This window comes from Rattus rattus, chromosome 2 (assembly GCF_011064425.1).
Source record: "Rattus rattus isolate New Zealand chromosome 2, Rrattus_CSIRO_v1, whole genome shotgun sequence".
Lineage (NCBI taxonomy): Eukaryota > Metazoa > Chordata > Mammalia > Rodentia > Muridae > Rattus > Rattus rattus.
Genome location: NC_046155.1, coordinates 6,424,730 through 6,442,722, shown reverse-complemented (window position 1 = coordinate 6,442,722; position 17,993 = coordinate 6,424,730). Strand labels below are relative to the sequence as shown.

At 46.3% G+C, this 17,993-nt stretch overlaps 1 protein-coding gene across 1 annotated transcript in view; it reads left to right on the top strand.

Annotated features, from left to right (window-relative positions):
* LOC116890839 (potassium voltage-gated channel subfamily KQT member 1) overlaps positions 1-7,183 on the top strand; it is a 159,932-nt gene extending 152,749 nt beyond the window's left edge. Inside the window, exon 11 of the mRNA XM_032891367.1 lies at positions 6,751-7,183. Coding sequence (XP_032747258.1) covers positions 6,751-6,875 — 125 coding nt within the window. The 3' untranslated portion in view covers positions 6,876-7,183. The remainder of the gene's footprint in view (positions 1-6,750) is intronic.
* Positions 7,184-17,993: the final 10,810 nt, after the last annotated feature.

Sequence of the window (17,993 nt, the reverse complement as noted above, 5' to 3'; positions counted from 1 at the left end):
AAAGCATCAAAAACTAGGATCGTTTTAGGAAAATGTGACTTCACTGTCATTAGGAAACAGTACTTTTCCTCCAGGACCAGGTACTCTGACACTGGTTGTTTCAGCAGAGAACACCTGACATTGCTCTAGAGTCCTCTAGTGTCTTAAGTGTTCAGATGACCCTTGTCACATTCACCATGATCTCACATTTTGCTCTGCAGTAGGGCTACCTTTTCACATCTTTACAAAAGACCAACTCTGGGCTCTTCAGAGATGGGGGTGATCAATGGGGCTTCTCAGAACACAACACTTGCCCCAAGCTCTTGCCTAAGAGGAGCACCACCAGTACGAATAAGTTGAAACTCTGCTCTATCAACTCCCTTCCAGAGTCTTTGAGATGTCTGACCTGGCTGTGAATACAGATCCAAATGCAAAGCGGGTGGCAGTCCTGGCTAGTGTTTCTCTAGGTAAGGGGCGGCACCTCTATAGTCTCTGAAACATGCCTAGCAGACAACAGTCTCTCCTTTTGACTTGGAAAAACAACTGTGCTGAGCCCCTCTCTGACCCTCACTGCAGGGGCCCCATGAACCCTTCCCAGGATTAAACCAAAGAGTCCACATTCCTCTCTGGCAGGTGCAGGCCCCGCCCGCTGTGGAGAGCCAACTGATGTGCACATTTTAATTTCCTAATACCAGGACTGAGCCTTTCTCAGGGTTGAGGGGCTCACCCTGGGCCCTCAGGCTTGGAGATGGCACTTGTCATTCTGGGTGTGTAGAACACAGCCCCCTCTTCCAGTCACCTCTTTGCTGCTCCTTTCTTGTGTATACAAGTGATGCAAGCATTGAAATATGTATTTGTGTTCCTTTTCTTTCTTTTTTTTCCAAAAGAACATTTGAATCCTGGATGAAGTTTTAGCTGTGACTTGACAAGTGTATAATATAACCCAGTACACTTGAATCTCAGCCCTGAGTCTCTAGAATGGGAACAGTTACATCCTCCCACCAAGTCCCAGACCTGTGGGCCTTTTCTTGTGTACACATTCCTCAAGGTTTACAGGTCTTTCCCTGGTCTCTCTGAGGATGTCACAGGCACAGAGCCCTTTACTTGAGCCCTTCTTCCAGCTAGGACTAAGTAATGTCTGTATAGTTTCCTGCTGGAAGTCTGCCACTGGCCCCCATGGGCCATGAGCTCCTGAGTTTATTTACATTTCCCTGATTGCTAGTCAGGCACAACACCTTTCCATAAGCTCATCAGACTTTTGGATTCTTGTCTCATTTTGAGGGGCGAGGGGGGAGGGTGCGGGGGTGTCTTGCTTATTTTTCGGTTAGGTCATTTTTTTCAGTGCTAAAGAATTAAACCTAAGGTCTTATACTTAGTAGGAAGACACTCTACCACTGAGCCATCTCTAGCCCTCATTTTGCTCTTTGAGAGTTATCCTGATTCACTGCTGTCCAGCCAAGGTATTGAACTTAACAGTTCTCCTTCCTCAGCTTCCCAGGTAGCTAGGATTATGGACCTGCACCACCAGGCTTACCTACTTTTTCTTACTGATTTACCTCACTTTTTTTTTTATATGTCGTATTACTTTTTAATCTCTTTGTACTATTTAAAATGTAGTTAAGATATTTAGGTTTTGGGGTTGGGGATTTAGCTCAGTGGTAGAGCACTTGCCTAGCAAGTGCAAGGCCCTGAGTTCGGTCCCCAGCTCCGAAAAAGAAAAAAAAGAAAAAGATAATTTAGGTTTTGACTCTAAATGTGGCCAAATTGGTATTTTCCTTTTTGATTACTGCTTCTTAGTTATCCTATCCCAAAGCAATGAAGATATTCTTCTATGTCCAGGCCTATGGTCCTTCTAGTTCTATTTGTCCTAAGCCCCTGAATGCTGAGAATGTATTTTCAATGTATGCTGTGAAAAAATCGAGGGCCCAATTCAGTATCTTCCCTGTGTGAATTTCCTTGTCCTTGAGTGTTTTATTAAAAAGGCCATCTCATGATAAATAAGCCTTTAATATATTACGAGTGATCATGTTTAGGCCTATTTTCTGACATCTAGTCCTGTCCCACTAGCCAGTTAAATCTCTCCTTGAATCAGTTCCACACTGTACTAATGACCACTCTGTTCTTGGGTTTGTTAGGCAGTTTTCTGTTTATTTGTGTCTGTTCTGTGCTTTTCTTCATACTTTTTATCTATATGAACTTAAGATTATTTTCTACTATTCTGCTTCTTTTCCCTTTTAATTTGTGTGTTTTATTTGCATATATATTACACATACTTGTAAAGGAAAACCAAGAATAGTTTTGCAATGTACCTTTTGCTGCAGTGCCTTACATAACTATGTTACTTTGATGAAAATTAAAATAAGCTTAATTTGATACAACACTGTTGAGCTAAAGTTTAGTCATTCTCCCAGTTTAACTACTTCATGCTCCCAGAGCCTGTCCAGTATCTACCGTCACACTCATGCAGCAGGTCCTCAGTGCCCTGTGACCTACAGTGGCTCCTCAGCCCTGTCACTGGAGTTGATGCTTTTGAAAAATACTCATTAAATGTCACTGCTACTCTGGGTCCGTTTTCTCCAAAGTAGAGTAGGGTTACAGGTTTGGTGAATGTCATGAAGGCAAGGTGCTTTTCTCGTTTTCTTCCATCAACATGGTGTTAACTTTACATGATTAAATAGCTCACTGCAACTGACCTACTATTTCATCTTTATTATACCTAGTCGTTAAAAGCCAAGTCGCCAGGGCTGGCCAACATTCAGAGAATGAGGAATTTCACTCTATCTCTTGCAAAGGCATATTAAAGACACTGTGAATGTGTTAAAATCACTAAAGCAATTAAAATTTATTTTGGGACTAAGGATGTAGCTTAGTGGCAGAATGCTTGTCTACCATGCACAAAGCCCTGGATTCAATCAATGTCACTGGGGGAAAAAAAATCTCTGGGTAAGGGAGACTTTGAAGTCTGTACTTAAGATTTCACCTACTAATTTTAGCCTTCACCCATGGATCTTTCTTGAAGCATTTCTGTGGTACACTTCTGATTAACTCGTTCCTTCTACACTTGTAGGCATCACTCTGTAAGAAAGTTCTTTGTCTCTTTTTCGGTAGTTTATAAATATGGACTTGACAGTTGTCTTCCTGAGCTATAACTGAATATTACTGTTTTGTCACTGAATTTTTCTAGCTTTAGCCAGTTGTACATGAGCCCTTTCGACAGGCTTTCCATTCATCTCCTTTTAGGTTCATCATGGAGTTTCCCTGTGCTAGCCCCCAGGAGCACCCATTCTTCTACAGAGCTATATTTGCTCTTATTGGTGAACTAACAGTGTTAGAAACTAGGATCTGGGCACTGTGTGTGTATTCTTTGCCACCAAAGGGTCATCACTGTTTACATCTCCTTTCAGCAGGTAGAACTAGGAAATGTGCATGTCCATAACTGAAGTCTATATACACCCATGTTTCGTTGTTTGTATCTGTATGCAGCTAACCCTGAGTTTATACTGTTGATACTGTTTCTGACTATCCTTACTTTGACCTCAGCTCCCATTTTCTAGTATAGTTACTGGTTTGTATAATCCTTAATATGTAATACCCCTGCACAAAACAGAATTACCTACAAGAATATTGTGTTTATGACAGTATTTTTTTCTTTAGTTTTTTTAGTTTTTCTTTAGTTGAAACATTATTTTTTTTTTAAAGCAACTTTGGCCAGTTCCTCACCCCACCCCCTTCCCTTCAGTGCTGTATCATATAATTCGCAACACACAGTCTACTCACCGTGGTCTATTTTCTGCCACAGGGACCTTCAATATTCTGGTTGTTTGCTGGATCTTATCCCACTGCATAGGTGGAACAGATACACCACGATTTCTTTATTCATTTAACTGTTGACATCTGGTTATTACTTGTTTGTTGCAACTAGAGGTGAGATTGCTATACATATTTGTGCGCAGATCTGTGAACATAAATATTCCATACGCGGAGTCACAGACCATATGTGTGTTCTACGACTATGAAGCTCGTTCTTCAGCGCAGTTGGGCCACTTTGCGTTCCCACCTGTGGCACGTTGCTGTCACTCTGCCTCCTCTGAGGGCTTGCTGTTAGAAGGCTTACGTTTTCTCCATCTTCATGATAATTTTCAGGGTTATCTCACTGTGGCTTTTGACTTTGTAGTTCCATAAAGACCATGGACTTTGGCTGAGCACAGTGATTCCACACACTTATTTGTAATCCACTTTGCGGTGTTTGCTTCACTGTTGTCAAATTTTGCTCATTCTTTATATGCTCTGGGTAGAAGTCCTTAATTCAGGAAGGGGGGGTGTGCAGCAGATCTGTGATTTGTCTCATTGTCTTCACAAAGCAAAGCATTTTAACAGTCAGTAAGCCTGGTTCTCCTTGCTCCTGTTGCTACTTAGCAAAATGCACTTGTTGCAGCAATAACTCATTTGTTTCTAATTATAATGAAGTTGATTCCCCACCCCCTCTTTTGGATTAAGTTTCCAGTGTTATATCTCAATTCACTTTCAAATCTAAAGTCCTAGAGATGTTGATGTCTTCTTAAATTTTTTTTGTTTTATGTTCTATTCAGATTTTTTTTTTTTTTGGTTCTTTTTTTTTTTCGGAGCTGGGGACCGAACCCAGGGCCTTCGCTTCCTAGGTGGCGCTCTACCGCTGAGCTAAATCCCCAGCCCCCAGATTTTTAAATATATATTACTCTTGAGTTTCCATATTTCCATATTATGACTGCTGAATATCCCTTGCATTACGTATGTATAAGCTAATTGTGTTAAACTTTATACACACATACAGATGTACACCCGCATTTGTATGTTTATATTGGAAATAAATGTAAAAGACTGCTGTAGTAGATGTGGGAAACCCATTTCATAAAGTAAATGTATCACTGTAAAAAAAAAAAAAAAAAAAGACAGTCTTTATGATAAAACAAATGTTAAAAGGCCAAACTTAGACTAAGATATTTATGCTTCGTGGAACACAAGGTTATTATCTCTAATGAATTAAAAGTTCCTTTTAAATGCCAAGCAAAGGATATGAATGGGCAACTCTGCAAGAATCCCAAACAAGCTAGAAGTAGTCAGTAAAGTTGAAAATGAGAAAATCATCCCCTCCCCCAGGCCCAGAAACATTGTAGAAGGAAGGAGGTGGGGGACTATAAGCCAGAGACAGAAAGGGACTGGAAAAAAACTAACTTCTGGACATGACAGGACAGCTGCATCATCGCCTACATAAGATCATGCCAGACAACATTGTGTCATTGTAGAAGTTCATGAACTCCGAGAGGTTCTTGATAAGCTATGGACAGTTAATGGCTCCTGGGGAGGGAGAGTCAGTTTTTCTTTAACATTCTAACTCCTGGTCGGTCAATTGTACTCCAGTGTACACCCAGAAGTACATGGACAGCACAAATTGAAGTTGATGGATTATTAAATTTTGAAACAAGAGGATATAAAATTGGGTAATTAGGAGGTCAGTGGGGATGGATCTGGGAGGAGAAACAGTGAATATGATCAAAGCTCATTGATCATATTCTCAAGACCTAATAACAGTCAAGAACCTCAGTTTTTAATCAATGTTTGAAAGGCCAAGCAAAATTGAAGAGGAAGAATAATTGGCTACGACTTGACAGAAGAACTTATTAATATACCCAAAGACATGCCACTTCACCTGCCCAGTGTGTCAGCACCTTTTAACAATAAAGATGGACGTTACATCACTGCTGATTATCATAAAACTACAAGACTGAGCGTCCATGAAATATGGGATGAGTAAGTTAGCTGTGGCAGATCTAAACTGTGGGCTCATGCGCTGCTAAAACGATCATAACTGCATGTGTGAAGAAAAGAATGTCACAGAATGATATGAAAAACTGACAAGAGCAGAAGTTTGTACAAGCTTATAGCATCTGTGCTACCCATGATGAGAGAAGCCAGGCAAGAGCCAGGGACCCGGCCGGCAGGTGATCCCTATAATTGAGGACAACTGTGAATTTTTCAATATTCCATTTATCAGAAGTACTTAATACTTCTACATTAAACACTTTAAGGGAGAAGTGAGTTGAGAGCAAACACTAGTAAGCTGGAAACACTGTGAAGACTGATGTGGATCAGTCTCCCGAGCTATGGAAGTGAGCTAATCGGACTCCCTCAAAGAACACCTGGTTAATATGGCATCATGGCTGGATTGAGGAATTGAGCTTGTGATTCCTGATAGGCAGAGGTACTAGCACCCCTGTTGCCTGGCCAAGTGGTCTGTCGTGTGTGTGTGTGTGTGTGTGTGTGTGTGTGTGTGTGTGTGTGTGTGTGTGTGTGTGTGTGTGTGTGTGAATAGCACAGTACTGGGGATCAGTGCTTGCATTTGTTCTTGGCACAAATGTTTTGTGTGAAGCTGCTGAGGGGCCCAGAACCTAGCATAAGGGCAGGACCTCACTCAGTTTTGGAACTCAGCCCCAGGGCAGTTAGCAAACAGGGGGAATGTACAGGCCTTTATGATTTAGTCTGGGAGGCTGAGGCCCTGGGGTCCTGGGGACCAATCTGAATGTCCATGCACTATTCCACTCAGTGTAAACCAACCTGATGGGAAAGGCTGAAACTTCTAAACTCTGTCTTCACCCTTAACCTGATCTCGAGAGCTCACAGGTTTATCCCATAGCAATCACAGGTTGGGGTGGGCATTTGAATCCAGTTCTGGAGCCCCTTCATGATCAAGTTTCTACTGAAGCCTAATGAGCTGTCCCCACACCTTCTTCACAGTAAGGAAGAGCCCTACACTGCTGGAAGTAAGCACACCCCATTTCTTGAGAACAAACAGCTTTGCTGAGGACCTGGACCTGGAAGGGGAGACCCTGCTGACCCCCATCACCCATGTGTCACAGTGAGTGTCCATTTGCCCACAACAGCTGGGGCTCAAGGGAAGTGCCCTGGCATGGGGCAAAGCTCATCCTCTTGCTGGAATGCAGTCTTATTTACCCAGTACCCAGAACTCACTGCCTATCTTTAAGAACCTGGGGACACTGGCTGCTGGGGCTGGCCTCAGGGCTCAGGCAGGAGAGAAGAGCAGAGGCTTTCCCACCGAATCTGGAAACACGATCCTCTTGTTTTGACTTATGGAAAACCAGACTGATCATTTTCCACTTGTTTGCATGCTTGGAGCGTCTGAGAAAATTGGGTTTTTTTCCCCCCCTTCTCTAGACCCCTCCCCCACTCCTTCAAGAGAGTCAACTTTATTTTTTAGCATTTCCCCGTGGAACTTTGGCTAAAGCCATGGGGCAGATGCCGGGTGCTGCCTGCCAGTTGCCAGTACTGTCCTCAGGGGCTCCTTCAGGTGGAGGAAATAGCTGATTTTCTACGCCTTCCAGTTGGCCTTCCCCTGAGGCACAGCTGGCCTGGGACACATGCCCACCCTTTTCCCCCCATTTGGGCCCCCATCATGGCATCACCAGGCCAATCCCCACTACCCAGCCATGCTGTGATTTCTCTGCAACATGTGACTCAAATGTTCCTGCCAAAGCCCAGTAGAGGCAGCAATGTGTTGGGGGCAGGTCTGACCACTGCTCCACGGGGTACTCCCCTGGAAAAGTATCTTTGTGTCAGGATGTTAATACTACACTCTTAGCTCTCCTGGGTTTCATATACTGGCACTCTTTCACTCTTTCTACTAAAATTCATGCCCTTAGCCTTGTGTGCATGGTCATAATGCTTCTGGCCTATGCCTAGATTTCAGGCTTGACTTTGCAATAACTGAAGAAACTGGGACTCACAGTGCTGAGGGCTTCTTAAGTAACCAGATAGCCAAGTTGAGGCCACCCTGGGAGAAGGCGGCCTTGTCAGAGGAATGATTATGATCAATCACGCCATGCCCACTATCTTCCCAGGCCACCCAAATTCAAAAGGAGGTTAGCAGTATCTCAGATTATAAGATGTAGAGAGTATTCATGGGTTCAGAGAGAAGCAGAGGTTACTCTCCCTCCTAAGACAGTCTTACAGGCTGGCTGCATTAGCAGGCAGGAACAGAGGTGTGAGCAGGAGTCCAGACAGGCTAGGCAGGTATAGGCTGGCGACAGTGGGTAGAAAAATAGCTTAAACTGTGGTTAAGTCTCTCCATCAAGTCCAGGGCAGAGACAACTAAAATGTAAACACTGGTGTCTTGTGGCTGGTGTACTATGCGATATGCCAGTGCCTGCTTAGGAATAGGGACAGTAAGTAGCACCATGGCAACCATAACAGGCCCCAGGGAATTGCCTAAGCCTGGAAAGGCCTCTCAGACTTCTTATCCCCACTGATCACTCACCTCTCATTGGTACCCATTCTGTTTTATTCTTCTGGCCATGGAGCAACTTCCAAGCACAAAAGCAGCTACATCAAGAGAGAGTAGTACTCTCAAAAAACCACCTACCCAGATGGACAAAAGAATCCTCTGGCCACTGTGGTTTCCTGAAGGAAAGCACCAACAGGGTCCTAAGGAAGGGTGGAAACTGGTGATCCCATAGTTCAGTCCACAGCTGCCCTAGAACCACCCCTTTGGGGGCAAAAGGCCATCTGTGCTGGTATTCATATACTCAGAACTCCTGGAGCCATTACTGTCTGTCTGTTCCAGAAGCATCCCTAAGCCAATAAGACAACAATGCTCAGAGAACTAGGCCAATTCCTATCTCCACTCTGAGGTAACAGAGCCCCAGAGACATGAATGATGCGTTCTTGGCTGCTATAGGCCTAGTGTGTCACCCTCTTTTCAGGTATCGTAGCTCTTCTCAGGCCAGCACTCCCGGAGCCTGAGTAGGTGGACAGTCTGTATCCGGCCAAGTCTCCACCCAAGAACACACCAACTTATTCCAAATGCAGCGGCTGGGAATGAACCAACCTAGGAAGGTGGGAAGGTAGGAAAGGAGGAGCCCATGGTGAGGCTGAGTTAAAAAACCTCAGGTGGAGATAGAGAGATCACAGGCTTGAGCAAAAACTATGATCTGGTCAAAGCAGAGTTGGGGTCAGGGTTGAGGCATCAAAGAATCCAGACACCCACATCCATAGAAGTCTAGGGCCATCCTTGCTGGAAGTCCTAGCAAAGAGGATAACCACAGGCCTGGTCTGTGTCTGGGTCCTAGAACCCTATGTGCTCCCAGGACTGCTGGCCTTACCAAGACCCCTCCCCATTCTAGGGGAGCACATAGGCCATCGTGGGTACTATGTAAGGGGCCCACGTGCCCACACCAGGGCTGCATTCCTTTGCCTCTTACACAGTCAGCCTGTTGATTGATGTCTGTAATTAAGCTAGGCTCCAGCAGCTCAGGGATGCAGCATGGCTCCTGTGAGCAACTGGCCCTAAGAAGCCACACTGAAAAAAAGAGGCACACGCCCTGGTACGTGTCTATCAGGGACAGAGATGTGTACTAGGGTCTTGCAGGGGGCAGAGTGGGTGGGAAGCGGTTGCAGAAAAACAGATCCATTTTTCTTCAGCATTTTACTGATGTTAAATGTATTACCATGCTGGGCCAGTTCCAGAATTCAAATTAAAAGCATAAATAAAGACACATTTTGTTTCCATCTCAAGCTCTCCCCGCCCAGGGGCCCTAGGGAGGTGAGGTCACTCTATCCTTGATTATGGGAAGGTCCCTGGGGCTGGGTGAAGCTCCTCTTTTCAGAGCCTGTTGGCCACTGATAGTTTAGGGACAGAGAGGCCAAGGTGCAGGCCTATTGAAAACCAGAGAGCTGCTGGTAAACGGGGAAGGGTGCTAAGAAGACAATATAACTTCTCTGACCCCAGCTCAAAAGACACGCATCAGCAGCTCCTCATGTAAGCCCCAGTCCTCATCCAGCTCTGGGCAGCTGGGCCTCAGCCTTGAATACATATTTCAGTCAGATGCTGTCTTCCTGGTTCTAACATCATTGGAAGGGAGCCCTGTACTCCTCAAGCTCCCTCAACGTGAATGTCCTACTCAAAGCCTTGCTCCAGGCTTCTGAGGACCAAGTATGAAATAGAGACCTACTGCCATGAGAGATGGCCGTATCTTTACAGCTAATAGGGTAAAGTCTCCAGGATTCTGCTTACTGGGGTTAACTGGCAAGGGCTCACGTGTATCCCACCAGCTAGAATGCCCTTATTGGTCCTGTAGCCATCAGAGTTGCACACATCTTTGCAGTGTCTACTCAGTCCTCCTTCTCCCCAGGGATGCCTCACGCATCCTCGAGGCTATCATCAACGCTCCCTGATCCTATCCTGGGTCAGGCAGGAAGCAGAGGCTGTTCATGGTCACTCCTTTTCCAGCACTCCCCAAAATCCCAGCATGACAGAACCCCGAGACTGCAGTCCTACTCTGATGCAGAAAGCACGCCCTTAGCTTTGCCTGAGGTGAAACAAGGTCTCCATGTACCTCCCACAGGTGTTGAGACATAGGGCCCAGGACATGAGTACCTATAGCTCAAAGCTAAAGAAGTATGTCTGGGTTTGGCTTCAGTGAGCTTCTCCGGCAGCCACTTCACCCCAACCTCCCTCTGATGAACCAATCAGAACTTGTCTGGAACCTTTGCCTTATCTATCCACTGCACAAGGATATCCAAGACGAACATTTCCAAAGGCCAAGCCTACCATACGCGCAGCAGCCTATAGCTCAGCCTGGCTCTGCCTTGCGGTTTCCCTGAGGGTTGCTTCCAAGAGGTTGGTTCCTGAGCCCTCTGACTTTTTTGTTGTGACATTTTCAACTGGAAGCCTCAGCATTTATTTACTAACCAGGCTGTCTTTCCACTCTGGGATGACATTCAGGGGCCACCGAGTTCACCAAGATGGGTGGAGGAAATGTGTGGAGGATGGAGGGAAAGTAAGAATACAGGCTAGGGCATTGCAAGAATCCCACCAGGTGCCCACAAGCACCTCCCGGGCGAGCATGTGCTTGCCGGGCCTCTTGTGACATGACAGCTTCAAAAATCTTTGAGCAAAACCAGCCCCGCGTGCGTTAATTAGAATTTCCATGTCTTCAACTTTCTCCTGGACCCTGCAGAATCTCACGCCAAGACGTTCGAGTTTCTCTTTTCCAGGGAGGCCCGCTGTGGCCTGGCTTTCATCCACATCACTACTAATGTCTCCTGAATTCTGCATTTGTCAGCGAGGCTGGGGCCAGCCTATGCCTTCTGGAAAGGGGGGCACTAGTGGACCAGGGGGCTAGCTCTTCTGAAGGGACAGCTCTGCCTGGGATGTTCAGGGCCTGGAGACAATCACAGGGTCTGCTGTGGCACCTCAGTGAGCACCTATTTCTCTTACTTGGCTTCTCAACCTGCAAGGTTGAGGGGAGAAGACAGAGGGGCCATGTTGGGGGCAGTGTCCAGGAGGAAAGGGAAGGGGGTTTGTCAAGAACAGATGAGACCAGATTTGTCTTTCCAGACTAGTGTCCTGTGTTCTGTGAATCTCCAGACCACCTCTGTCTGCACAAGGTGCCAAAGAAGCCCCATGGGAGCCCTCCCAGGAGGGCTGTGCAAGGCTGTATGAGTCACAGGATCCCTGTCAGAGCCCCACAAGGCCCCGGCCAGGCTCAAACCCGTCTCTGAAATGCACGGGGGATTAAATGTTCTCCTAATTAAATTAAGAGCGAGGCGGAGTGGCTCAGTGGGAAAGAGAGGGACTGGGAATCGAATGCCCTCAACCTGGCTCCCAGCCCACACTGGCCCAGCTACAGGCAGCCCCCAGTGCCCCCTAACCTTCCCTAGTTTCACTTCCTCCCTCTGAGCACATGAAGAGGGACGCAGCAACCTCCTAGAATTGTTCTAAGGGAGAGGCCAGGGAGAGTAGTGTGCCAGCACATACTACATTGGTGATACCATAAAGAAAGGTACTCTGAATAACAGAGAGAGCCCCCAAACGTATCTCCCGTGTGCTTTGCCTAGAGCTGGAAGTAGAAACTGAGTTACAGGGGCTGCTGGTGGTCTGGTCAGGATACTGGAGTAATACAACCTTTTAAATAAGGTGGTGGCCGGGTGGCAAGCCCAGTCCCTCTGTGTTGGTTCCCCCCCCCCGCCCCCTGCCCCCGGAGCTGAGGACCGAACCCAGGGCCTTGCGCTTGCTAGGCAAGTGCTCTACCACTGAACTAAATCCCCAAACCCCCCCTCTGTGTTCTTAGTTGTGTCTCTAGTAAAGCTCAGAAAACACTGTCTTCTGCAGGGCACTGTGTTATAAACTTACATACAGTAGAAAGGGAATGTACCAAAAGAGTACAGTACACAAATTTCCAGTGCAAACTTAATACATTCTCCCTACCTGAGAGCCAAGCATCCCAAGAAAACAATGGAATCCCCAGGAAGTCCTCAGGATCCCGTCTCATATTACGGTCACGCCAAGAACAACCATAAGCTCACCTTCTAGCAACAACAGCCATCTTTGCCTGTGTTTGACATCTACATGGCTAGATCACACAGCACACACGTCCATGTATCTGGCCACCTTCATTCGCTATGATGTCTGAGAACCCCCTGTGAGGCTGAGGAAAGCAGTAGTCTCAAGAGCCTTTTGCTCTCTGGTACTCAGCTCTGTGAGGCCTGTGATTTGCTCATTCATTCTACTACCCATGGCCATTGGGTAGCTCTTGGTAGTGAGTTACTAAGAATAGTCTGCACATGTGTTTGGTGAAGGTTATAGCCATCTCTGCTCATTGTATCCCTAGGATAGAAGTGCTGGGACACTGAGGGACTGGCTGTTCCCCATGGCAGTCACCCCAACTTTTACCCCTGCTTGGTAGCATGTGAATATTCCACTTTTTCCACATTCTCACACACACACTTGGAATTTTTCACTGTTTCCTTTTTAGCCATCCTGGTTTCTAGTGGCATCAAACGGTGTCTGTAATTTGCAGTAAGCTAAGCCCCATTCTATACTCTCATTTCACAACATCCCTCGTTCTCTATAAGACATCTACATCTTACACTGAGGGCTGTTCTTCTTCAGGCACAATTTTATCTATGTCCTGGGTGTTCTAAGTGTGAGTCATTTGTCAGATACACAGATACATGTATTGTAAATACTGCCCCCCTTGTGGGCTGTCTTGCCCCGTCTCTTGGTGTCTTTTGATGAACAGAAGGTCTTAATTTTAACATGGTCCAGTTAATCAAACATTTCCTCTCTGGCTAGCGCTGTTTATGTCCTGCTTAAGAAACTTTGACTACTCCAAGGTCATAAAGATATTCTGGTTTGTTCTAAAGCTTCAAAAGCTCACCTTTCACATGTAGATCTGCAGTCTATCTGGAATCGATTTCTGTGTCCTTTGTGAGGTCAAGGTCAAGATAAGCTTTTTCCTCCACGTGGACATCCAGTCTGATACAGCGCCATCCTTCTCCCAGTGCCCTGCTGTATCAGCATTACTATAAATCAGCTCACTGTTGGCATATGGCTCGTTTCTGGACTCTCCTCTGTTCAACTGCTTGGCTTTCGGGTTGTTCTCTTTGACCAGTGTTACCCTTTCATTATCATTACTGTTTACAGGTAGGACCTGAGGGCTGGGGTATGCAGGCTCCCACAGTTCTACCTCATGGCTGGCTCTGCTGGCTCTGTAAGGCCTTTGCTTCAACATATACACGTCAGCTTCTATGAAAATGTCCTCTGTGATGGACCTCTAGATGGGCATGGGAGAAGGCGGAGCTCTACCCTATGAGGGCTCTGAGGAATAATGGCCTGACTGATTAGTCCTCCAGCTAGTTCGATCACCTTTCTTTCCTCTTACTGCATCTGTAGTTTTCTGCATACGCTGATGGTTTGGAGTGGGCTCGCAATGACTAAGAACAGTGTCTTCCTGGAAACCCTGGGAAGCTTGTGTTTGCTGTGAGCTCACAGTGGCTAAGGTCCCTGTCTTTCAGGAAACCCTAGCAGGCTTAGGTCATCCAATCCTGCTCACAGGACCCTACATCAGTTTTCTTAATGTCTATGAGTTACAGTTCTCCTTGTGTATTAACACATTGGGAATGTATCTTCCTATGTTGCTATATAAATTTCAATAAATGGGGACAGGTATCCAGCCATATACCTAATTTGGGGAACTACTTGAGAAATGTTAGAACAATATAAAGTGTTCCTTTGTGACTGGAGACTCCATAAGGTTGTTGCTTGTTTGACATGACAGTTTTAAAATCTGCCAGGTAATGATTTTTCCATGGGAAACAAATGGGTCAGGCTGCATCCTAAGTGCTGTCATAAAGATAAAATTAGAGACTTAAAAGTACGGAGTTCCTGGATGATGTGGAGTGTGGTAGCAGAGGGGAAGGCTACAGATCCTGACTAAAGCCTGGAGTAGCTGGAACAGGGGCTTGTGAGCTGTTTTGACTCGTGCTAATAGAGGTACGAGCAGGGGACTAGCACCCATAATTTGTCTGAGGAAGTCAGAGGACGTGCCTTTGGCAGTTATAGGTGCCCCTGTGTGCTTCGATCATTTGGTCCCGTCAACATTGAGCTGACTGACCTGCTAACTCAAGCACCTACCTTCACACAGACTAAGGAGAGGGGAGGGGTAAGCTTTATAACCTGCCTTCCTTTGGCCCTGCAAGTGATAGGAAACAGGCTCTCTGTTGGAAAGATAAACCCAAATGTAGCCACAGTATCCACAAACTGGCTTTCAGTGCTAAGAATGAGCTAGCCTGTGCTCCACTTCCGGTGCTAGAGTTCGTAATGGCATAGTTAGCTGACACACATAACGTATGTCCGTGTAAGTTGAAGAACTCTTATTGGGTCAGTCTTCAGCTTCACAGAAGGGGAAGCTAAAGTTTCATGAAGGGCAGAAACTTTCTACTATCACAGAAGAAATACTGGCAGGACCAGGCTCATTCAGGGACACACTGTCACTGGGGAAGCCTGTGTCTCCTTTGGTAAAGGTCAGGTTGAAGTCCTGAGAGTGGTAAACTGGCACTGAAGCAGTAATACGTGAGAATCTGTGACCATTGTGAACAGTCCATGGTGGGTTTGGGCACTGGTCATTCTCATCACCTTCTCCATGAGAATTCTGTAAATTCAGACTCTTAAGTGTATAACTGACCCTGCCACATGACGAAGCCAGGAACCTTCGCTGGCCTCCAAGCTACTCTGGGCATCTCTAGATCTCACAGACTAGGAACTAGGATGCACTTTCCTCCTAAGCTTCTCATGGCGCCCCCAAGCCTGACTCAGCATTTGTGCCTGTATGTGTATCCTTTTTAGGATAGTTCAGGTGTCCTTGGCAGAAGCCACACCTAAGATACATCTCCTTGGCAATAACAGGCTAGAAGAGGTCTGACGATAAGCCCATGGCTGGATCCATGGGAGATCTGGGTGGCATCTTGGAAACACGAAAGAGGAAAAGAAATAAAAGATAGGAGGAGTAGATAGGGGCCCAGTCTGAGTCTCTACTCAGCCAAGCATCTTCAGCTCCATAACCCTGACCTCACCATCTGCTTGATATGCTGCCTACGTAACCTCTCCACACATGTGGCTATACCCAGAAGTCCAGAGACAATTGGCAGCACCCTCCCCCCCCCAGCCTCTTCTACTTTGGGGTCATTAGAGCAACTTAGAAGGGAGAAATCCAAAGGTGCTAAGAGGGATTATTACTGGGGAGGGATGCAATTCAAGATGTTATCAGAGAGAAATTTTATTCTACCTGTCTTTTCTCTGAGAACTCTGGCTATAAACCCTCATATAAAATCAGACTTAAGTATAACTCTGTCCTAACAGTGACTTGTGGTACCCTACTGAGAGCTGAGGCAGAAATGAGGCTGAATTTACAAAGTAGTAAGGAGGTATTTGTGTGGTGGGGTAGTAGGCATGTAAGAGGAGTAAAAGGCAAGGCTTAAACAATGAAGAGCTCTCCACAAACACATACCCACTCTCAGGCAGGATTCTTACCTAAAGAATCCACCTATCCTGATTTAGGGCCTAAATTTGCTGCTCCAAGAGAACCAGGTTCATTGAGGTAGGTAGCACTAAGCAGCCGTCCTCTGGGCCCCACCATTAACTCCTGGGCAGCTGGTCTCTGAACACGATGTGAAAATGGTAGGGTGAAGGTCATATTGGGACTTAAAGTGCTCACTTGTTCTGGGCCTGTCCCCTTGCCCTGGCCTTGTCTATACTTAGGCCATATGTGTGAGCCAACGCCCTGTCCTCTGCTCCAAGATCATCTTCTCTTGCCTAATTCTCCCTCTTGTGTCTTTTGGAGGTAGGCAGGATTTTATTTCCCTCAGGTTTGTATATGGAGTTTGTTTGTTTGTTTGTTTGTTTGTTTGTTTCTAGAGGTGGGGTTTCTCTGTGTAGCCTTGGCTATCCTGGAACTCACTCTGTAGAGCAGGCTGGTCTCAGAAACCTGCCTGCCTCTGCCTCCTGGCAGACTAAAGGCTAGGATTAAAGGAATATGCCACCACCACCCAGCCTGGATTTGTTAAGTTAAATTGACAATCTGCTAATCTGAAACACTGAAAAGGTCTTTTTAAGAAAACTGAAACCTAACCCTGTGAACTCTACAAGCTGGGGGCAGGTGCCTGGGAGCCGGAGGGGGGAGGGGGGGGCATCGATGACCTTCAGTAGGGCACTACTTGACAAAAGGCTCCAGGCTTCCCTCTGGGAATGCGATTTAGCAGTTAGAGTGCTAACCTATCATCTATGAAGCCCCGGGTTTGACACCCAGCACTGCAAACTAGGTTTAGCTAGTCGTACACATCTGAAATCCTAGCACTCGGGAGCTGCAGGCACGAAGATCATAAGTTCAAAGTCATCCTCAGTTACTTTGTGAGTTTGATGATAACCTGAGCTACATGAGATCTGTCTCAAACAGATATTCTTCCCTAAGGTTCCCCATGCTCCATGATACCTGGCTTTTCTTTACCAGACTGTCTGCTCAATGGGCAATGGCTCCATCAAAGTATCTCAAAGTATCTGCCTGGGTTTGGGTCACAACATCCCTGGAGATGTCATGCAATGGAAAGACAAGAGAATGAGAGTCAACCAGAGATACAAGAGTATAAGGCAACATAATGGCAGGACCAGAGCCAGAAAGCAGGCCCAATTCTTACCTCTATGTTCTGTTTTCCTGGTGGGACCTATCTCCTCTCTGTATGGAGTTCTGCAGTCACCTCCAGTAGGTCTGGATCAAATGGCTGCATTCCTGCTAGCTACCTGGGGCGTGTTTTAAGTACCACAGTCAAAACCTAGGACTGGAATAGAAAGATCTTTCCATGACGATAAGGGCAAGTCCACTGCAGGCTCTGCCAGGAAGAAGCTGGTAGAGTTGGGGGATGATGCAGATACTTAAAGATGAGCTCTGGGATTGGCCAAGGAAAGAGAGTAAAGCTGGCCCGTAAAGTCATAATAACACTTCACAGAACACCCAGAAAACCCTGGTGGACAACACTATTTTTGACCAAGCAAGATCATGAGACTGCCCTAGGTATCAGGACTTTGCTGAGCATAGAACCACCAGAGTCACACTCATTCATTCTGATCACTGCAGAAGGGTCTCCACATGTTCCTCCATGGCTGGACAAGTAGAAATCCCAGTAACTCAGGCTTAGGACCAGCCAGTCTACCTTGTCACTGCTGATCACTACTGTAACTCATTATCAAAACTGTGTCAACATTTATAAATGTACAACTCCTGGGGATGCGGATCCTAGGGCTTGGAAGGCTTAGGTAGGGATAGAGATCCCTGATATGTTGGAAAGTTCTAGTAGTGAAGGGCTTCAGAACCCAAACAGCATTTTCAGACCCAAGAATGTTACAGGCAGAAGTAGGCTAGGATTTCCTGGAAGCAAGCACAGGGAGGTGTGAAAGCTTAGTCCTAGGGGCTGCTATAGTCTCTGACTGGAGTGAGAACAGACATTGGGGAGGACCCCTCTGTTGCCGTTAAGCTGTTTGGGGCTTGCAGTGTGACCTTCATTTTCACTGTTGGCTGTTTCATGAGGACATGCGTTAGGTCTCCCCACTGGTGGGAAGGGAGGAGTGGGAGCTGGTTTGTGGGGCCACCCAGGGTGGGCTCAGGAAGGGAAGGAATGTGACTGAGGCTGGG